The sequence below is a fragment of the Ranitomeya imitator genome, chromosome 3, assembly GCF_032444005.1.
Source record: "Ranitomeya imitator isolate aRanImi1 chromosome 3, aRanImi1.pri, whole genome shotgun sequence".
Lineage (NCBI taxonomy): Eukaryota > Metazoa > Chordata > Amphibia > Anura > Dendrobatidae > Ranitomeya > Ranitomeya imitator.
In genome coordinates this window covers 705,829,999-705,853,086 of record NC_091284.1, presented here as the reverse complement: position 1 = coordinate 705,853,086, position 23,088 = coordinate 705,829,999, and the positions used below count along the sequence as shown (strand labels likewise).

At 43.7% G+C, this 23,088-nt stretch overlaps 1 protein-coding gene across 1 annotated transcript; it reads left to right on the top strand.

Annotated features, from left to right (window-relative positions):
* The first annotated feature begins 13,367 nt into the window (after positions 1–13,367).
* LOC138671729 (chymotrypsin-like elastase family member 1) lies at positions 13,368–22,397 on the top strand. The gene is made up of 7 exons (XM_069759880.1): positions 13,368–13,436; positions 13,599–13,696; positions 14,746–14,846; positions 15,109–15,234; positions 18,939–19,075; positions 21,870–22,015; positions 22,221–22,397. The coding sequence occupies exons 1-7, from the start codon at positions 13,397–13,399 to the stop codon at positions 22,395–22,397; spliced, it is 825 nt and encodes a 274-aa protein (XP_069615981.1). The 5' UTR covers positions 13,368–13,396.
* Positions 22,398–23,088: the final 691 nt, after the last annotated feature.

The window sequence follows — 23,088 nt, the reverse complement described above, 5'->3', positions numbered from 1 at the left end:
TCAGAACGGGGCTTGTACAATTACAACATGCCAACAATAGGTCAATAGCGTGATGCCAAGATGTGGAAATCCATATCTGCCAAATTAGTATTCTTCCTTAGCCATGTGCTTTACATTTTCTGTCTTATGTACATTTACCATTAATGCACCACTGGAACCCATTATATATCTTATTCATTGTTGGACCAAAATAGAAAGGGCCCCCGTCCAAGAACAGTATATGGGCCCTTTTCAGTCTAGTAGCTCATCACAATCTACAATTCTATATGCTTTGGATGTGGAAATGGACCCTCTTATCTCTTGGGCCCCTGTCAGCTGCACAGGGTGCACCATGGTATTTCCACCCTTGATCTTATTTTTAATACATTACTGCAACAACTTATTGCAGACAGAAAAATATATACAGTGCCATCTACCTGACATCCCACAAGCCTGAAATTTAGGGGTTCTCACCCAAGCATATAACATGGTGGACTGCGATCAGATGTTTTATTGGATAGCATGTTATACTATGGGGTCATGCCGATTCGATTCAGCATGAGGAAACCTGGAAAGTTACTACTGTTACTGGAAAACACCATAAGTAGTTTTCTACAAGAGATTCCAAGGAAATAAAAGACTTTTTGGTTCTCATAAAGTGATGTCATATAGCTAAGATACACTGGCGTAACTAGAGTACTATGAGCTCTGATGCAAAATTTTGACCTGACCCACACCAGCTTGTTGGTCATATGTATGGGCTCCTGAAATAATGTTCTGCATAATGTCCCTATGCTGTAATAATGTCCCCTGGGTAATGTAATGTTTCCTCATCCTGCCCCCCTTCTGTAATATTGTCCCTCATCCTGTAATTATGTCCCTCATCCTATTCTAATGTCCCCCATCAAGCCCCATCCTATAATAATGTCTTCCATCCTATAGAGTGCCTTCAAAATGTGCTCCCCATGAGCTTTCCTCATTTATTCACCTTACACTCATAAACTTAAATGTATTTTAGTGGGAATTTATGTGATATACCAACAGAAAGTAGCAGGTATTTGTGAAGTATAAAGGAAATGATAAATGGTTTTGACATGCTAGTTTGGCCCCTACACGACATGTGGAAGAAGTGCTCTGGTCAGAGGATACCAAAGTAGAACTTTTGGGCTACATGCAAAGCGCTGGAGTCCTAGGTTCAAATCCCACCAAGGACAACATCTGCAAGGAGTATGTACAGTATGTATGTATGTGTTTGCGTGGGTTTTCTCCGGGCACTCTGGTTTCCTCCCACATTCCAAAGACATACTGATAGGGAATTTAGATTGTGAGCCCAATCGGGGACAGTGATGATACTGTGCGCAAACTGTAAAGCGCTGCGGAATATGTTAGCACTATATAAAAATAAAGATTATTATTTAAATAAAATAATATAGTGTACTTAGTTTACATAATTTTGATCAACAAAAACATAAAAATCATTCCACCACATCCAGAGATGGATCGAGACCCCGAGTAAGGGACATCCAGCAATGGGGAGCTATATCAATGAAATGTCCAGCTCAAAAAAGGGAGGCCATGCCCTTATTTGCACAGAGTACAACATCCTGAAACAAAAAAAAACAAAAGAAATGAACTGGAAGATAAATTAGTATACATGCACGGTGTAGGTGTATGTTCACACTGGCCACTAAAGGGACAAAAACTAGATATGCAGATACAGTTGAAAGTGGTGCAAGACCACCTGGGCCCCATGACACATCAGGCCCAATAGCAGTTGTGCCATCTGCATTGGAGGTATTATACTGTCCAAATACTATACCAATGTAACCATACATGTTTGCCAAATCAAGTGCAGCGCACAGCCCAGTACCAAAATGCGCAATTTGTGTCATCTTCATAGGGGGGGGATTTTGTCTTGAGAATGGAAAATATATACCGAGTTTTATGTTATCGTACTATTCTTCAGTGATACTAGGTTCTTGTAGGAAGAGATAATTGTTAATATATTAGTAGCACTATACTATACAATGCAGTTGGCAGCACAATATCTGAATCATAGCAACAATGAGCAGGGCTTGGCATTTCTGTAGCCTAGTCCTGTATTTCTTTTTTAATACTTCAAGTGACAGTATTTCTCTGTCTCTCTTCTCTTTCCCTTTCTCATTCCTCTAGTTTGGGGGCGGACACTGACAGCTTGGGGCCCCTGTGCAAGAACTGTGTCTCGGCCCGCCTCCTTTTATGGCAACAAAGCTACAGATACAGTATATATAATAAGGGATGGCAATATACATAATAAAGGAGACTAGTTAAGATACAGTATATATGTATGTGCGTGTAGCTATATATATATATATATATATATATATATATATATATATATATATATATATATATAGCTACACGCACATACATATATATCTTAACTAGTCTCCTTAATTATGTATATTGCCATCCCTTATTACACAGTGCCCTCTCATGTTATGCATAGCACCGCCCTTACATATTGGAATATTTATAGTGCCCCCTGTCTTTTTTACATACATCTGTCTTGTTAGATATATAATGCAATGACAGCTGATGGAGCATGGGAAACCTTACCGGGTGACCACCAGCAACCTTGTCCGGCCCAGAGCGGGAAAAAAGATTCGGCGCTCCAGAAGAAAAAGTAAGGGGTGCGACCCAGACCCCGGTTGCGGAAAACCCAACTGTTAGGCCTGAGTCACCCCCACCGCTGTACACCCCCGACTAGGGTTTTGGGTCCCTCGGTGAAATACCGCCGTACCCCGAGGGTACCCTGGCCCTAAGTCCCGCTGCAACCCCTGCGCCAGATGACACCCTGGTGGGCCCTTTACCGACCCCGCCAACTTCAAGCCCGGAGGAATAGGTCATCAACTACACTGGGACCAGGGGGACAGCAGCCTGGACCAGATGACAGCTCCGCTAGTTCCAGCCAGTGGGCCCTGGGTTAACTATACCAAACCCGTGGTGTTTGAAGAGGGACCCGCAGGGGCAGACATGATAGTGCTCCAAGGAGAAATCCCCATTATACCCTGGCGGGAGCACTGTAGATAGCAGGAGGAGCCGGAGAGGCAGCAATCCCTGGCCCGGCAGGCAGCATATGAAGAAAGGAACCTGCAGGCTAAGGCCCGAATTCTTAAAATCCTTCAGGCAGAAAGGTGACCACCACAGCAAGGAGAAGTGGTGGTTTTCAACCAGAAGAGAGGCTGGGGCTTTATTAAAGAAACAGGGATGATAAACGAGATCTTCATCAATCGGAGAGACATAGAATCCCACCTTATAGAAGGACACCCTGACAGGGACCTTTACCCTGGTTATAGAGTAACATACACCCGCCATATAGGAGACAAAGGCTGGTATGCTCTGGACTGCAGAAAATGTGTACCAGTACTGAAGCAGCCAAAGCAGGCAGACCAGGCTACAGCATCAGTTCCCGAGGGCGCAGCAGCAGGCCCGACCAGGCCAGTCACTAAATGTCATAGGTCCACCCAGACACCAGAGGTGGAACCAACCAATGTGCCATGGTATGACATACCAGTTGAAAGGTACGATCCTAAGTTTTCCTGATCAGGGAAAAGCAGCCACCAGGAGCTGCCCTGGAAAAGGAAGTAAAGAGTTAAATGATTGCTGAAGTTCAAAAATTAATTTGCTAAAAAGAAATTCGGAACATGGATGGTGAATGACGAAGAAACTTTCCCTGGTAAATAGTTAGTACTTCTTAAGGTGCTTCCTACTGGTTTTACATGAAACCAATGAAGGTACTGTTTATTGTTGTTTGCACTAAAAAGTTTATTTGCCTTAAAGTGATCGAGAAGAAAAACCATCCAGCGTGGCGGAAGAAATGGTCCAGAGAGGAGATCAGTGAAGCCTTGTAGCCTGTTGTGAATTCTGTGGCAGAGCTCCCTCCTGTGGTCACAAGTGGTACTTTGGCTGATTCTTTCTGTGAGCTTCCGTTGGTGGAGGAAAGTGGTACTGCGGCTTCTGAGTTTCCTTCCTCAGGTGATGTGGTGAAGTCGTTAGGTGCTGCTCTATTTAACTCCACCTAGTGCTTTGATCCTGGCCTCCAGTCAATGTTCTAGTATTGGACCTGTTTCCTCCTGGATCGTTCCTGTGGCCTGCTGCTCTGCATAGCTAAGTTCCGCTTTGCTATTTTGTTTGCTATTTTTTCTGTCCAGCTTGTCTATTTGTTTTTTCCCGCTTGCTGGAAGCTCTGGGACGCAGAGGGTGTACCTCCGTGCCGATAGTTCGGTACAGAGGGTCTTTTTGCCCCCTTTGCGTGGTTTTTGTAGGGTTTTTTGTTGACCGCAAAGTTACCTTTCCTATCCTCGCTCTGTTCAGAAAGTCGGACCTCACTTTGCTAAATCTATTTCATCTCTATGTTTGTCTTTTCATCTTAACTCACAGTCATTATATGTGGGGGCTGCCTTTTCCTTTGGGGTATTTCTCTGAGGCAAGGTAGGCTTATTTTCTATCTTCGGGCTAGCTAGTTTCTCAGGCTGTTGCATAGGGAGCGTTAGGCGCAATCCACGGCTGCCTCTAGTGTGGTTGGAAAGGATTAGGGATTGCGGTCAGCAGAGTTCCCACGTCTCAGAGCTCGTTCTATGTTTTTGGGTCATTGTCAGGTCACTGTATGTGCTCTGACCTCTATGTCCATTGTGGTACTGAATTACCTTATCATAACAGTACTGGAGGCCCAAAGTACTAATGATTCTCAATAGAGGGAAAAAAGAAGTTCTGAGACCATTTTTTTTTCTCTGCACTGTGTTTTGCCTTTTTTTTCCCCTAGACATTTGGGTGGTTCAGGACACAGGTGTAGCGATGAACATTAAAGGTCTGTCTTCATGTGTGGATCAGCTCACGGCAAGAGTACAAAATATTCAAGACTTTGTGGTTCAGAATTCTATATGTTAGAACCGAGAATTCCTATTCCTGATTTGTTTTTTGGAGATAGAACTAAATTTCTGAGTTTCAAAAATAATTGTAAACTATTTCTGGCTTTGAAACCTCGCTCCTCTGGTGACCCAGTTCAACAAGTTAGGATCGTTATTTCTTTTTTACGTGGCGACCCTCAGGACTGGGCAAAAATTTGCTAGCTCTGTGTCAGGGTCAGGATGAGATAGAGGTATATTGTCAGAAATTTAGAAAGTGGTCCGTACTCACTCAATGGAATGAAGGTGCGCTCGCAGCTATTTTCAGAAAGGGTCTCTCTGAAGCCCTTAAGGATGTCATGGTGGGATTTCCTATGCCTGCTGGTCTGAATGAGTCTATGTCTTTGGCCATTCAGATCGGTCGAGACTTGCGTGAGCGGAAATCTGTGCACCATTTGGCGGTATTACCTGAGCTTAAATCTGAGCCTATGCAGTGCGATAGGACTTTGACCAGAGTTGAACGGCAAGAACACAGACGTCTGAATGGGCTGTGTTTCTACTGTGGTGATTCCACTCATCCTATCTCTGATTGTCCTAAGCGCACTAAGCGGTTCGCTAGGTCTGCCACCATTGGTATGGTACAGTCAAAATTTCTTCTGTCCGTTACCTTGATCTGCTCTTTGTCATCATATTCTGTCATGGCATTTGTGGATTCAGGCGCTGCCCTAAATTTGATGGACTTGGAGTATGCTAGGCATTGTGGGTTTTTCTTGGAGCCCTTGCAGTGTCCTATTCCATTGAGAGGAATTGATGCTACGCCTTTGGCCAAGAATAAGCCTCAGTACTGGACCCAGCTGACCATGTGCATGGCTCCTGCACATCAGGAGGTTATTCGCTTTCTGGTGTTGCATAATCTGCATGATGTGGTCGTGTTGGGGTTGCCATGGCTACAAGTCCATAATCCAGTATTAGATTGGAAATCCATGTCTGTGTCCAGCTGGGGTTGTCAGGGGGTACATGGTGATGTCCCATTTCTGACTATTTCGTCATCCACCCCTTCTGAGGTTCCAGAGTTCTTGTCTGATTACCGGGATGTATTTGATGAGCCCAAGTCCGATACCCTACCTCCGCATAGGGATTGTGATTGTGCTATCGATTTGATTCCTGGTAGTAAATTCCCAAAAGGTCGACTGTTTAATTTATCAGTGCCTGAGCACGCCGCTATGCGGAGTTATGTGAAGGAGTCCTTGGAGAAAGGGCATATTCGCCCGTCATCGTCGCTATTAGGAGCAGGGTTCTTTTTTGTAGCCAAGAAGGATGGTTCGCTGAGACCTTGTATAGATTACCGCCTTCTAAATAAGATCACGGTTAAATTTCAGTACCCCTTGCCGTTGTTATCTGATTTGTTTGCTCGGATTAAGGGGGCTAGTTGGTTCACCAAGATAGATCTTCGTGGTGCGTATAATCTTGTGCGTATTAAGTGAGGCGATGAATGGAAAACTGCATTTAATACGCCCAAGGGCCATTTTGAGTATCTAGTAATGCCATTCGGACTTGCCAATGCTCCATCAGTGTTTCAGTCCTTTATGCATGACATCTTCTGAGAGTACCTGGATAAATTCCTGATTGTGTACTTGGATGACATTTTGATCTTCTCGGATGATTGGGAGTCTCATGTGAAGCAGGTCAGAACGGTGTTTCAGGTCCTGCGTGCTAATTCTTTGTTTGTTAAGGGATCAAAGTGTCTCTTTGGTGTTCAGAAGGTTTCATTTTTGGGGTTCATCTTTTCCCCTTCTACTATCGAGATGGACCCTGTTAAGGTCCAAGCCATCCATGATTGGACTCAGCCGACATCTCTGAAAAGTCTGCAAAAGTTCCTGGGCTTTGCTAATTTTTATCGTCGCTTCATCTGCAATTTTTCTAGTATTGCTAAACCATTGACCGATTTGACCAAGAAGGGTGCTGATGTGGTCAATTGGTCTTCTGCTGTTGTGGAAGCTTTTCAAGAGTTGAAGCGTCGTTTTTCTTCTGCCCCTGTGTTGTGTCAACCAGATGTTTCGCTTCCATTCCAGGTCGAGGTTGATGCTTCTGAGATTGGAGCAGGGGCTGTTTTGTCACAGAGAAGTTCTGATTGCTCGGTGATGAAACCATGCGCTTTCTTTTCCAGGAAGTTTTCGCCTGCTGAGCGAAATTATGATGTGGGCAATCGAGAGTTGCTGGCCATGAAGTGGGCATTCGAGGAGTGGCGTCATTGGCTTGAAGGAGCTAAGCATCGCGTGGTGGTCTTGACTGATCATAAGAACTTGACTTATCTCGAGTCTGCCAAGCGGTTGAATCCTAGACAGGCTCGTTGGTCGCTGTTTTTTGCCCGTTTTGACTTTGTGATTTCATACCTTCCGGACTCTAAAAATGTGAAGGCGGATGCTCTGTCTAGGAGTTTTCTGCCCGACTCTCCGGGTTTATCTGAGCCGGCGGGTATCCTCAAAGAGGGAGTAATTGTGTCTGCCATCTCCCCTGATTTGTGGCGAGTGCTGCAAAAATTTCAGGCTAATAAACCTGATCGTTGCCCAGCGGAGAAACTGTTTGTCCCTGATAGGTGGACGAATAAAGTTATCTCTGAGGTTCATTGTTCGGTGTTGGCTGGTCATCCTGGAATCTTTGGTACCAGAGAGTTAGTGGCTAGATCCTTTTGGTGGCCATCTCTGTCGCGGGATGTGCGTTCTTTTGTGCAGTCCTGTGGGATTTGTGCTCGGGCTAAGCCCTGCTGTTCTCGTGCCATTGGGTTGCTTTTGCCCTTGCCGGTCCCGAAGAGGCCTTGGACACATATCTTTATGGATTTTATTTCAGATCTTCCCGTCTCCCAAAAGATGTCAGTCATTTGGGTGGTCTGTGATCGCTTCTCTAAGATGGTCCGTTTGGTACCCTTGTCTAAATTACCTTCCTCCTCTGATTTGGTGCCATTGTTCTTCCAGCATGTGGTTCGTTTACATGGCATTCCAGAGAATATCGTTTCTGACAGAGGTTCCCAGTTTGTTTCGAGGTTTTGGCGAGCCTTTTGTGGTAGGATGGGCATTGACTTGTCTTTTTCCTCGGCTTTCCATCCTCAGACTAATGGCCAAACCGAACGAACCAATCAGACCTTGGAAACATATCTGAGATGCTTTGTTTCTGCTGATCAGGATGACTGGGTGTCCTTTTTGCCTTTGGCTGAGTTCGCCCTTAATAATCGGGCCAGCTCGGCTACCTTGGTTTCGCCGTTTTTCTGCAACTCTGGGTTCCATCCTCGTTTCTCTTCAGGGCAGGTTGAGTCTTCGGACTGTCCTGGTGTGGATACTGTGGTGGACAGGTTGCAGCAGATTTGGACTCATGTAGTGGACAATTTGACCTTGTCCCAGGAGAAGACTCAACGTTTCGCTAATCGCAGACGCTGTGTGGGTCCCCGACTTCGTGTTGGGGATTTGGTTTGGTTATCTTCTCGTCATATTCCTATTAAGGTTTCCTCTCCTAAGTTTAAACCTCGTTTCATTGGTCCGTATAGGATTTCTAAGGTTCTTAATCCTGTGTCTTTTCGTCTGACCCTTCCAGATTTTTTTTCCATACATAACGTATTCCATAGGTCATTGTTGCGGAGATACGTGGCACCTATGGTTCCATCTGTTGATCCTCCTACCCCGGTTTTGGTGGAGGGGGAGTTGGAGTATATTGTGGAGAAGATTTTGGATTCTCGTGTTTCAAGACGGAAACTCCAGTATCTGGTTAAGTGGAAGGGTTATGCTCAGGAAGATAATTCCTGGGTCTTTGCCTCTGATGTCCATGCTCCCGATCTTGTTCGTGCCTTTCATATGGCTCATCCTGGTCGTCCTGGGGGCTCTGGTCAGGGTTCGGTGACCCCTCCTCAAGGAGGGGGTACTGTTGTGAATTCTGCCCTGGAGCTGCCCTGGAAAAGGAAGTAAAGAGTTAAATGATTGCTGAAGTTCAAAAATTAATTTGCTAAAAAGAAATTCGGAACATGGACGGTGAATGACGAAGAAACTTTCCCTGGTAAATAGTTAGTACTTCTTAAGGTGCTTCCTACTGGTTTTACATGAAACCAATGAAGGTACTGTTTATTGTTGTTTGCACTAAAAAGTTTATTTGCCTTAAAGTGATCGAGAAGAAAAACCATCCAGCGTGGCGGAAGAAATGGTCCAGAGAGGAGATCAGTGAAGCCTTGTAGCCTGTTGTGAATTCTGTGGCAGAGCTCCCTCCTGTGGTCACAAGTGGTACTTCGGCTGATTCTTTCTGTGAGCTTCCATTGGTGGAGGAAAGTGGTACTGCGGCTTCTGAGTTTCCTTCCTCAGGTGATGTGGTGAAGTCATTAGGTGCTGCTCTATTTAACTCCACCTAGTGCTTTGATCCTGGCCTCCAGTCAATGTTCTAGTATTGGACCTGTTTCCTCCTGGATCGTTCCTGTGGCCTGCTGCTCTGCATAGCTAAGTTCCGCTTTGCTATTTTGTTTGCTGTTTTTTCTGTCCAGCTTGTCTATTTGTTTTTTTCCTGCTTGCTGGAAGCTCTGGGACGCAGAGGGTGTACCTCCGTGCCGTTAGTTCGGTACAGAGGGTCTTTTTGCCCCCTTTGCGTGGTTTTTGTAGGGTTTTGTGTTGACCGCAAAGTTACCTTTCCTATCCTCGCTCTGTTCAGAAAGTCGGGCCTCACTTTGCTAAATCTATTTCATCTCTACGTTTGTCGTTTCATCTTAACTCACAGTCATTATATGTGGGGGCTGCCTTTTCCTTTGGGGTATTTCTCTGAGGCAAGGTAGGCTTATTTTCTATCTTCAGGCTAGCTAGTTTCTCAGGCTGTGCTAGTTGCATAGGGAGCGTTAGGCGCAATCCACGGCTGCCTCTAGTGTGGTTGGAGAGGATTAGGGATTGCGGTCAGCAGAGTTCCCACGTCTCAGAGCTCGTTCTATGTTTTTGGGTTATTGTCAGGTCACTGTATGTGCTCTGACCTCTATGTCCATTGTGGTACTGAATTACCTTATCATAACAGTATCCACGCCCAAGCCTACATTGGGGATTTAAGACGGGTTCCCCCTCATCTTGCACTTAAAGGAAGCACTACCTCAGTTCAAGAATATGCTGACTTTGTTGCACTTTATTGAAGAAAATATTCGTAGTTAAAATTGCTAGAAAAGTTGACCCGTAAAAGTGAAAAAGAATCATAGGTTGCATATCAGGCAGTTAATACATGCATAAGTAATATTTGGTGTTACAGAGAGTCCTATATTTTTGGTAAAGGTAATGTTTTGCACTTGTACTATATGTTCCTGCAACGTTTAAAGCAAAATAGCCTACCATTACCTGTTACATGCTTTTCAAAATGTTTTGCAATATCTAACCTGTTATTGTTTTTGTTTCTTTTCCCAGTCCGGGAGTACTGGATTTAACGGGGGGGGGGAGTGTAACACCAGGTAGTCTGTTGTGGTATTGCCTTCCTCACGAGGAGGGTGATGCCATGCTTGGTAGTGAGGAAGGAATCCTTTAACAGGCAACCAGTACATGCAACACTATTCTGACTCCAGGCCAGGAGGGGGAGCTCGAGACCTGGATTCAGGGGAACGTCCCTATATATTCTGGCTGGAGGAGGAGTTAGTTTGTCAGTCTGTCAGAGGGGCAGAGGAGAGAGGGGTCAGACAGAGAGAGTTTGAGAGAAGAAAGCTGGGGCCATGCAGACGAGTTGATCTGCAGCTCCTGGACAGAGAGAAGAGAAACAGAGCAGTCTGTAGGAGACTGATAGGGGAGGAGAAGCACAGGAGAAGTAAAGAGCTGGAGGGGAGTTGTGACTGAGCTCCCTCCATGCTGAAGTGCAGAATACCAGAGGCTGGAATTCTGAGGTTGTGGGGGCAACTGTATGCCCCACAGCAGAAACTGGCGGACAGGAGATAGCAGGTCCCCTGCCCACCATTAACACCCAAAGGCACAGCAGCACATAGAGCCCAGAGTCATACCTAGAGACACCTGTAAAAAGGCTCGAGTTGAGTGCCATGCGGGTAACGTCCTACTAAAAGGGACAGAGAGAAAGTCAGGACCTTGTGTGAGGCCTAAGGCAGCAAGGGACTACAAAACAGCGCAGAGAGGAAGACATCAAACCCCACCTGGCTAGGGGGATTCCCGAATCGCTTCCAAGCTGGCCGGACCTCACCATCTCCTGTGATCCGTACCCTGGACTGTGGCTGAATACTACAGTAAAAGGTAAAGGGACTACAACTGTGTGTCCTCTGATTCTTTCTGGCACCATACCATCTTTGCCTATCACACTGGAGCCCTGGGGACCCAGCTTCACCTGTGGGAAGTCATACCATCCCTGCTGCCATAACATCATCCCCAGTGGACTGCTTTAAGCAGTGTCGGTCATCCCTGACCGAAAACCAAAAGTGACGTCACGAACACTACTACCAAAGACTTTATTCCCATATACTTTTCCCCTTTTATTGGACGGCCAGGGCCATGGCCTGGGTCACTGCCACCGTGAAACATTCCTTTAAGAACCGGCCCGGTTTCGAGCACCCCAGGGTCCTAGTGTGGTGCTCCACAGGCGCTGCAGAACCTGATGGACTTTTCTCTCGGTAGGTAAATCAGGAGAGAAAATTAAGATGTCATCCAAATACATGACCACAAAATCAAAGAAGATGCTAACCAATTCCTGTGTGCATTGCACAGACCAAAAAGGCATGATGAGATACTCATAGTTGCTTGTCCTCACTCTGCTTCTCCTTGTCTCAGATCATCTCCCTGCGGTTGCCTCTTGCAGCACTCCCCAGTACTGTTGCATTCTCCTGCTGTTTCCATCTGGCTATAGGCAGGTGCAGCCAGTGTTTGGAGGAATTTAACTCTGCTGTGTCCTGCAGAAATCGCTGGCCTATCTGCTGCCAGCAAAGGATATATTAGGAAGCTCCTCCCTCCACTTCTTGCCTGAGCTTTGCTGATAGTTTGCTTAGCATCTAGTTCCCAGTCAAGGCATTTTTCTGTTTTTCTCTCTCATTACCGACCCAATTTGTGTTATCACCCTGTTTGACCTCTTCACTGCTGACCTTGACTTCTACTACTTTGACCCTGTGCTGCCTTCCCTGACCTCAGACTGTCTGACTACATCTCTCCCTGTGCCCTCTGTACTGTAAATACCTGCCTTGACCCATTGGTCAGCTATTTCAACCCCGGGCACTGCTCTGGAGTGGCACCTGCTAGATATCCTGTGGCCCAAGCCTATCCAGGGGTTCTAGCGAAGATTAGATAGAAACTTAGTCATGCCCCTCCAGGGTAAGCCTGCCAGTGGTACAGTGGGTCTACACCCATTCCAATCACTTGTTCCCCCACAGAACCCTTATAGTATGATGGTTCCCCACAGTCCCCATATAGTATGATGTTCCCTAACAGTCCTCATATAGTATGATGTTCCTAAACAGCACCCATATAGTATGATGGTCCCCCACAGCCCACAAAAAAAAACTATACTCACCTAATCCAGCTGCATCCTCCATGTCTTCTTCTATCCTATCTTGCTTGCAGTAGGCACAGGTGGCACAATGCAGTAACTTATTTCTCCAATGGACTATGTGGCAAAACCCTCCGGCAGGCTGAAGGCCAGAATTGCCCTGCGGCATCCCAAAGTGAAGTCTATGCTCCATGACAGTTGACAACAGTATTGTCGTCTTTGGGATGCAGAATAGATACTGTTAATAGCATTGCAATTGATGCAGCCCATGGCTAGACCAACCCATCTGGCATTTTCCAGATTTGACTGATCGCGAGTTTGGCTCTGTTTCTCACACATCATCAACTATTATTAGTATATTAGAAAAATCCAAAGGTTCTCTGTATCAAATAATGACCTGTTGGCACTTAAACAATACAGTCCTAACCTTTGCCCTGTGCAGTGGATTGTGATCTTGCAGATTTTCCATTTTTATGCTATTTGTAGATCAGATATATTTCTATTGCAAGGATATGTAAAAATGAAATTAATCCACTGAGGTCCTGTACACAGCAAAGCACTCAGGATCTCTACAGCTCTGTATTATGAAGTCACAGGCTGCTGCCATATGGTGTCTTCACACTTCTAGAGGAGAATACCTCAACAAGAAGCCACAATTATTTTCTCATCTGTTTAACACACATTTATGTACGTGCTAACAACTCACATAATGTCTAAAAACTATATTTACTAGAAATTGATTTCAATAGAAACTTTCTATTGATCAGAATTACAAGTAAAAGTAAGTCTAATAAACATATTAGGCCCTGGAAATAGTTTGATAACCTTTTTATCAAACCTTTTCACGTGTTTGTTATTTTCCAATGGTGATACACTGTTTGAACAAATTATTTATACTATTTGCCCTTGGGGAAAATTGGAGACATTTCACATTTTTGCCAACTTTTTAATCTATAACACCTGGTAAAATTCTCACTGCTAATGGGCACTTTTCAATGGTATATAAAGGAAAACACTGGTCATTTTTGTAAAGGAGATTTTTGTGAAATTATATCGCCATGCTCAGGCTTCTTGTACTTGCTACTCTTGTCCTATGCGGTAAGTAACTAACCAAAAAGATTCACGTGCAATAATTTATCAACATAGGGATAGAAAAATTAACGGGATGGCAAAATAATTATATATGTAGAACTGATCAGTGCTTTATGCATTTTATATACGGAAAGTAAATCCTCAATGTCTGTGTTATTCTACATGAAGGCTACTGTCATGATGATGACATCCGCTATTTTGAAGACAATGAAAATGCACGTGTAGTAGGAGGAACTAATGCTGGAAAAAATTCCTGGCCATGGCAGGTTAGTGCCAAGACTCAAAACGTGTTTAAATGTAATTAACTAGCATTTAATACCTGTATATATTAAAGGGGTCGTCCTTGACTTTAACACTGATGGCGTATCCACATATAGAATAGGCCATCAATGTGGAGGTGTGACAGCCAGTATCCCCCACAATCACCCAGAACTGTTCAGTTGCTGAGCTGCACAGTACAGCTTCATCTAGTGTAAAGTGGTCACAGCTAGGTAAAGCATCTTTGCCCCCTAATCGAATCAATAGGGGTCAGTTGTGCAATACCTGTCCGTGGTCACTATTCTGTTTGCAGAGCTGTGCTGTGCAGCCCTGCAACTCGGCAGTTCCAGCCGCCGCTGGGTCAAACATTGATGACCTATCCCAGGGTTAGGTCATCGATGTCAAAGTCCCAAACAACGCCTTTTATAACAGAATTTCAACATTCATTCAGCATATTTTTCCACTGTATGGTTTTCTATGGGGAATGTTGTTTTAATCACAAGATAATACAGACTGATTATTTTTTTTAAGCGCTTTCAAAATTGGGAACAAAATGGGGAAAATAGCAAAACATGAAGGAGTTATTACTAACCTAATACATTCTCTTAACCAGCTATGGAAGTCGCTGATTAATGCTGTGCTGCACCAATGATGAGCCTGTCTATCCCCAATACTAATGAGGCCAGTGATTGTCTCCACACAACATTTTTTTTTTAGAAAGCGTAGTTGCGTATTACACTACTAGCAAAGTGGATGACATCTCATTTACACACAGCAGAAAAAAAAAACTCACTACAGAAATTGCAGTTCTCATTTCAATGAGTTACATCCATGGACACAGCACAATAAATTGGCATGCTTTATTGAACAGATAAAATGATAGTTGGAAAAGTATTTAAATATAAATACGCCAATCTTTTTTTCGGTAGAAGTGTTGGCGCAATGTTCATAATGTCTAATTTTGTCTATATAAGGGCCTAGATTATTTAAAAGCTAGATTAGAAGTTATTTTCTTAGCCAAAAGGGGGAATTTATTATTTTTATTGCCTTTTTCTAGGTTTCTCTTCAGTATTTGTCTGGTGGTTATTGGTACCACACTTGTGGGGCCTCCTTGATTCGCGCTAATCGAGTGATGACAGCTGCTCATTGTGTGGACAGGTAAAAATGATTTAACCCTTACATTTTATATGAATTTTAAATGTTTATTTTACATTTCGAATAAAAAAATAAATAAATGTCATCTGTGTGATTGTATGTTTTTCATCCATTATACATTCTTATGCCTGTTTTTACCATGTGCGTCATCTATTTTTTTCCTACCCAAATAATATCGGAAAGAGGTTCTCTTAACAATCTATCTTAAACTTTTAAAATGTGACTATAAAAGTGTAACTGACAAAATATAATTCTTCTTCAACAGAAATGTTTCTTTCCGCGTGGTCCTGGGAGATCACAATCTTAATAGTAATGATGGCACTGAACAGTATATTTCAGTCTCTTCCATCAGAAAACACTCAAACTGGAACACCAACAATGTTGCTGCTGGGTAAGCCAATGTCATCTAGCATTTTTGGAGTTTTGCTTTTATGGCATTGATTGTGCTGTAAAAATGACCTGGCACCATCATTTTCTAGGTCAGAATGATTACTATGGCACCAAGTTGTTGTTTTTTATTATTATTTAAAAGGGTAAATTTTAATTGATATTGGAATAAAATAAGTTATACCATTAAGTGTGTTTAAAAAATATTCCCATGCTGAGATAATATTATAATATTATAAAAGTATCCGTGCTTTGTACTGTTTTGTGTATGCAGACAACACAGCAAGGGCTTGCAGCTTCTCCTTTCTGTGAGGGAGAATACATTTCCCTGCTTGTTTTATCAAAGGAGGGAATGTTTCTGCTGTATCATCAGAAAATCGGCCTGCTAAACTCCTACATCACTGACTTGATTCATGATGAGCTGGAGATGTGTTGGAAATACCCACCTTAGAAGATTACAGTGATGCAATAGGAGCTAGTGCCAATCAGCTCAGTTACTAAGTAACTCAGACACTGTCGGGTGCTGGATACATAAAATAGCAGGTAACCTTGCATGGAGCGGGTTCAGCTCCTGAGCCCGATCCATACATTGATACAGTGCTCAGCTGCTGGTATGGTGGTCGTCACTAAGTGGGTATTTAAGAGACATTTTAAATACGCAGAGATGTATTAAAAAAAATTAACTACCTCACAAAAATTCAGTACAGTCGTTTAAGGCTTGGTTTAATATTATGGCTCATTGCTCTATGACTAATTCAAACAATTTTTCTTTCCGTTTCCCATTTACTTTAAACAGATTTTTTGACCACCAAACACAACAGCAGTTCCCTCGTAGACACCATACGATAGACTTTGCATTCAGGTGGAATTCAGTTGCCTGATCCTTGTGTTCAGTGGGGGGATAAAATGTTCTTCAGCTACATAAGAAGTATGGGTAAAATGTTAGAAGAGGATGAGGGAAGGGCAAATCTACTAAATGCCTTCTTCTCTATGGTACTTGGACTTCACAGCAAAACGGGGTTTAAATATATTAAAATCACCTGCCAATATTCACTTCCACCAATGAAAATCTTTAAAAAAAAAGAGCGTCAAGAAACTGGTTAATACCGGTTTACACAGCTCGTGGCAGGTGCCACAGCTAACTTTCTGACCTTTATTTCACCCCAATTTCTCTCAGTGCTAAAACTCTATGCAACTTGAATAAAAACCATTTATTTCAGGCCTATGATGCCATGAGACCCCCCCTTTATTATTTTATTTGCGAGGTAGGGCTTCCATTATCTTCACAGATGAAAGCAGGTTCATATTGTGTACGTGACAGATGTGAACAGGTTTAGGGAGGCCATTGTGAACCTATTGTTGCTCACAATATCATACAGTATGTCTAATTTGGTGGTGGTGGATCAGTGATGGTCTGGGGAGACATATTCATGTAGGGTTGCACAAACCTCCATGTGATTTGCCTTGCCTTCCTCTGGATCAGCACGCAGACACGCACAAGTGTCCAGACAAGTAGCACAAAGGTGGGCGATCTGGCGATGGTCTGGCCCCAGATAACTCTAAAAGGGGCTTTTTATACATGGATATACAAATGAAACTACATACTGCAGACAAAAAAAGGGTATACATGATAACCTCATACTTCAGAGAAAAACGTTATTTTAAAACCAAGCAAGTGATAATGCAACATGACAATATGAGTATTACTACAAACCCCATTAAAATCCATAAAACACCATGTACCTTTTAGTTAATGTCATTACCGTACTCATATAATTCTTAAAATAATTACATCCCTATTGCTTTGCAAAAAAGAAAAAAAAAAAAAAAAAAGAGCATGAACCGCACATCCCAAAATCATACGTTGATCTAAAGCCGCTAGGCAAAAATTAATATAACTGAATATGAGGTTTTCAGTTTAACATTCTGATCAGACTGTATGAAGCCCACTGCCACTTCACGGCAAACCTCGTAGTGGGTCCTATCGCCCTAACGGAGCGGAGCCGTGCGGCGCCCACCACCACAGCGGCCATGCACCAGCAGGGCGGACGGCCTGTTGCCCCACAGCACCCATGCTGCAAGACTGAGTCCCCAAGACTCCAGACCGCGCCGCCCCACCAGCACAAAGCCACAGCAACAATGGCCGCCACACAGCACCAACACCAAAATGAAAGGAGCACTTAAACTCACCTTCCTCCAGCTCTTCAGTGAGAGCCAAAATGGGCTAGACCCCTTACTTTGCAGTCTCCTGCTAATTAAAATCACCTGTGCCAAATGGGAGGAGTGCTGGTCCAAGAAGAAGACTAGAACATGCTTTGCAAAAAAGAAAAAAAAAAAAAAAGAGCATGAACCGCACATCCCAAAATCATACGTTGATCTAAAGCCGCTAGGCAAAAATTAATATAACTGAATATGAGGTTTTCAGTTTAACATGTGTTTGGTGTTGGTGCTGTGTGGCGGCCATTGTTGCTGTGGCTTTGTGCTGGTGGGGCGGCGCGGTCTGGAGTCTTGGGGACTCAGTCTTGCAGCATGGGTGCTGTGGGGCAACAGGCCGTCCGCCCTGCTGGTGCATGGCCGCTGTGGCGGTGGGCGCCGCACGGCTCCGCTCCGTTAGGGCGATAGGACCCACTACGAGGTTTGCCGTGAAGGGGCAGTGGGCTTCATACAGTCTGATCAGAATGTTAAACTGAAAACCTCATATTCAGTTATATTAATTTTTGCCTAGCGGCTTTAGATCAACGTATGATTTTGGGATGTGCGGTTCATGCTCTTTTTTTTCTTTTTTGCAAAGTACATCCCTATTGTCCTGGTTTCTATCTCAATTCAACATAAAAACTACTCACTACCATATAATACTATTTTTTACCTATCATGGTCCCCTGTAGCTGTTCCAATTAACCTTTATGGACTCCATCCATACTTACTAATGTCACTGATGTCATACTATGTCTCCTCTCTGAGTAAAGCTCCCAGACCTGCCTCATTAGCTGCAAAGTTAGCGGACTACAGTTTGTCCAAGATATCTGCTAGGTCTAACAGGGCTGTTCAACAAGTTAGGACTAATAATTCTATTACAATACCCATAGTATTTGTATTTATTTATTTTACTCACTTATATAGCACCATTAATTTTCACATCGCTTTACGGATATCATCACTGTCGCTAATGGGGCTCACAATCTAAATTTCCTATCAGTATGTTTTTGGAGTGTGGGAGGGATCAAAGAAGTATCATTTCTCCTTGCGGAGAGTGACATGTTAAGCATATCGAGGTGAGAAGACAAAGCCGCAATGCTCCTCTGGGAAATATGCAAATTGTCTCTCCAGAGAGGAAGAGGACTATAACTCTAGTGCCACCTATTGGGAGTAGCAATCCTAACAGTCAATGTCGACCCTTTAACGAGCCTTGTCACATGACTTAGGATAAAAGCCAAACCAGAATCTCAATTTGCAGACACTGTGTTTTTCGGGGTACTGCCCCTGGAGTGTGGGAGGAAACCCAAGCAAACATGAGAACATGCAAACTCTTTGCAGAGGTTGTCCTTGGTTGGATTTGAACTGAGGACCTCAATGCTGCAAGGCTACAGTGCTATCACAAGATATGGCATTGTCAGTAAACTTTCTTTCTTTTTTATAACAAGTGTAATTTAGTTACCAGAACTCTCATAAATTACTACGGTAATAAATATATATTTTCTTGCTATACAGGTATGATATTGCTATCCTATGGCTGGCCTCCAGTGCTTCCCTGAACAGTGCCGTGAAAGTGGCTGCACTGCCAGCAAGTGGCGCTACCCTGGCCCACAACTACAACTGTGTTGTTACCGGATGGGGAAGACTCAGCAGTAAGTTCTACCTGTGAAATCTCTTCCAGAAAGTTTAAATTCTGCTGTACCAAATAATCTGATAATGAATACTAACCGATGTGTTGTATACAAAAGGACACCTTTACTAAATGCAACATCATATCATGAACAACATGTAGTAGGATTGCTAAATGGACTTAAGGTACCTTCACACATAACGATATTGTTAACGATATCGTTGCTATTTGTGACGTAGCAACGATATCGTTAATGAAATCGTTATGTGTGACAGCGACCAACGATCAGGCCCCTGCTGGGAGATCGTTGGTCGCTGAACAAAGTCCAGAACTTTATTTCGTCGCTGGACTCCCTGAAGACATCGCTGGATCGGCGTGTGTGACACCGATCCAGCGATGTCTTCACTGGTAACCAGGGTAAACATCGGGTAACTAAGCGCAGGGCCGCGCTTAGTAACCCGATGTTTACCCTGGTTACCATGCTAAAAGTAAAAAAAAACAAACACTAGATACTTACCTACCGCTGTCTGTCCTCCAGCGCTGTGCTCTGCACTCCTCCTGTACTGTCTGTGAGCCGGAAAGCAGAGCGGTGACGTCACCGCTCTGCTTTCCGGCTCCCAGACAGTACAGGAGGAGAGCAGAGAAGCAGAGCGCAGCGCTGGAGGACAGACAGCGGTAGGTAAGTATCTAGTGTTTGTTTTTTTTTACTTTTAGCATGGTAACCAGGGTAAACATCGGGTTACTAAGCGCGGCCCTGCGCTTAGTTACCCGATGTTTACCCTGGTTACCGGCATCGTTGGTCGCTGGAGAGCGGTCTGTGTGACAGCTCTCCAGCGACCAAACAGCGACTCTGCAGCGATCCGGATCGTTGTCTGTATCGCTGCAGCGTCGCTTAATGTGAAGGGGCCTTTAGAGTGCCCACCACTTTGCAAATTTCTGCATGAATTTACATTACAAAGTTTGCATTGCATGCTTATGGGGATAGTAATAGATTCATATACTGTATAGGCAGTACCTGACTTGCGAACATAGAATCATAAAATGTTAGAGTTGGAAGGGACCTCCAGAGTCATTGTGTCCATCCCCCTGCTCAATGCAGGATTCACTAAACCATCTCAGTCTGTCCAACCTCTGTTTAAAGACTTCCATTGAAGGAGAACTCACCACCTCTCGTGGCAGCCTGTTCCACTCATTGAACAACCTCACTATCAAAAAGTTTTTTCTAATAATCTGTATCTTCTTCCTTTCAGTTTCATTCCATTGCTTCTCGCTTTTCCATATGCAAATGAGAATAAGGATGATCCCTCTACACGGTGACATCCCTTCAGATATTTGTAGACAGCCATTAAGTCTTAACCTTCTCTTTTGCAAGCTAAACATTCCCAGCTCTTTCAACCGTTCCTCATAGAACATAGCTTGCAGTCCACTCACTATCCTGGTAGCTCTTCTCTGAACTTGCTCCAGTTTTTCAACATCTTTTTTAAAATGTGGCCCCCAGAACTGGACACAGTAGTCCAGATGAGGTCTGAACTACGGTCACCCCTCTGCTCGCTGTCCACCATCCAGTCCTCCTTTTCCCCAACGTCGCACAGTGAATCCCTGGCCTCTTCACTATAGACCAGGACTTTCAATCGCATTGAGGTCTCAGAGGTCACAAACATTGTAGAGTCACTCCAATTTTTGGCAACCAGCTGGGGGCTGGTATTCTCTGACTGGGAAGAGGCAATGGATATTAGCCGTCTTCCAGCATAAAAATAGCAGCCCGCATCCACCCCAGAAAAGACACATCTATTAGATGCGCAAATTCTGGTATTTTTCCCAGCTCTTTCCACTCGCCCTGGTGCGGTGGCAAGTGGGGTAATAGTTGTGGGGTTGATGTCAGCTTTGTAATGTCAGCTGCCATGAAGCCCTCAGGTTAGTAATGGAGAGGCGCCTATCAACACCCCCCATTACTAACCCCATAGTAAGATTGTAGTAAAGACACAGTAAGATAAAATTCTTTATTTAAAAAAAACACCATATTGCGCATCTGTAAGACGAGAAGATAATCCATATCTGCCCCACGACGATCCAGATGGTTTGGAGAGTAGTCACATCAGTGATAATGTGACCATTCTCCACACCAGACGGAAAGCACACAGCAAAAAACCTCAGCAGTTGCCACAAGACAAAAAAAGAAAAAGTGACTTAAAAAAAAAAAACATCTAAACTCATGAACTGGTCTTTAAAGAATTTACCACTACTTGGACAACCCCTTATCATACCCCACATTTGGCCCCGATAAAAATCAAAAAGCTTATACTCCCCTCTCATGCCGGCTGCACTCATGTTCCCTGGGCTCTCGTATGATTTTTATGACACATGAGCCCAATATAAGACAATATGAGACCTAACCGTTAACCCAATCTGCAGACTAAGTGCTGCAGGCCACGGAGCAGATAAAAGACACAACATACTGTAAGTCAATGCATTATACTACAAAAAAAATCTTCAAGGGAGTGGTGTTAACAGCTCCTCCACTCCTTTACACTTTCACAAACTATTACCTGCTCCCTGAATGTGGGTTTCAATATCTGGATTAAATCTGATGATAGGGCATCCTGGAAGAGTAGTTGTGGGAGGCTTTGGGAGTCATTTGTGACCAGGGAGAATTGCTAATTTTTTTGGAAAGCCACCTCTTATACTGAGAGCCTCCAAGGATATTAGAGAGTTATCAAGTATGGTGACGCTCTAAAATGTCAATTGCATGTAGTATCGACAGTGTTTATAGTGATTATAATAAAAGCCTACCCATCTAATAATACTACTTTTTTCAGCTGGTGGATCTCTTGCTGCTATTCTCCAGCAAGCTACTCTGCCTGTTGTTAGCCACTCAACCTGCTCTCTCAGCAATTGGTGGGGCAGCACTGTCAAGACCAGCATGGTCTGCGCTGGTGGAGATGGAGTCAAGTCTTCCTGCAATGTAAGTTGTATCTTCTTACAATGTTTGACATCACTCTCATATCATTTTTACCATCATTCTAAACATAAAATTAAATAAATGACTGACATGAGGACACATGCAGTCATATATTCTGCTTTGTTTAAATGTATTTATAGATAGTCCATCAGAGCAGACATTGATGGTATCACATACTTTGTAATCTGTGTTATAATTTGTATAACAGGGTGATTCTGGCGGACCCCTCAACTGTGCTGTCAGTGGTGTGTATCAGGTCCATGGTATTGTCAGCTTTGGATCTTCTCTCGGGTGCAATTACTACCAGAAACCATCCGTATTTACCAAAGTCTCCTCTTATATTTCCTGGATCAACAGCGTAAGTGTTGGAAATGAATGTTTCTAATTATATTACCCAGGATTTGCAGGTCAATTTAAAATAACGTAAACTACAAATGTGATCACAAGACATAGGTGGAATTAACCTTATATATTCAAGAATATCAGTATATACATACATTGGGGAAAATAAGCATTTAATACACTGCTGATTTTGCAAGTTTTACCTCCTACAAAGAATGGAGAGGTCTGTGATTTTTATAATAGGTATGCAGCACCCCAGGTGGCCGGTTGCTGCAGTGATGTTGCTTTTCCTTCGGGGAAGGTAATGTCATACTCAGAGGCAATGGAGTTCTCTTCACCAGGTAAGGCACACACATGCAGGGCCGTATTTAGAGTTTATGCTGCCCTAGGCACTTTTAGTGCCCCTGTCTCATTGGTGAGTATGGCACTATCGGCAGTAACTTTGGCAAAAAACGCTGATGTGAAAGTAGCCTTTTGCAGCAGATCAGTTTTTCCGCATCTGCCGCGTAATGGATCACATATGGCAACACTGCGTTCGGCCTCATTCATTCCCTATGGGACTTGCAGACATGTGCGGCACTTGCGATTTTGCCGCAATCCGGAAAATGCGGTACTTGCAGCAATGGAAAAAAAACGCTGCTAGCAGTGTTTTTTGTCTCACTGCATGTGCAAAACAGCAAGTGCTGCACATGTCCGCAAGTAGCCATCAGTACCTGTCCCTGCACCTTGCTAGA

Excerpts from the sequence above, each read along its gene's own strand:
- LOC138671729 (XM_069759880.1), top strand. The coding sequence starts at position 13,397 with ATGCTCAGGCTTCTTGTACTTGCTACTCTTGTCCTATGCG. Across the intron at positions 13,697-14,745 it reads AAAATTCCTGGCCATGGCAG|GTTTCTCTTCAGTATTTGTC; the intron begins GTTAGTGCCAAG and ends GCCTTTTTCTAG. Across the intron at positions 15,235-18,938 it reads ACCAACAATGTTGCTGCTGG|GTATGATATTGCTATCCTAT; the intron begins GTAAGCCAATGT and ends CTTGCTATACAG.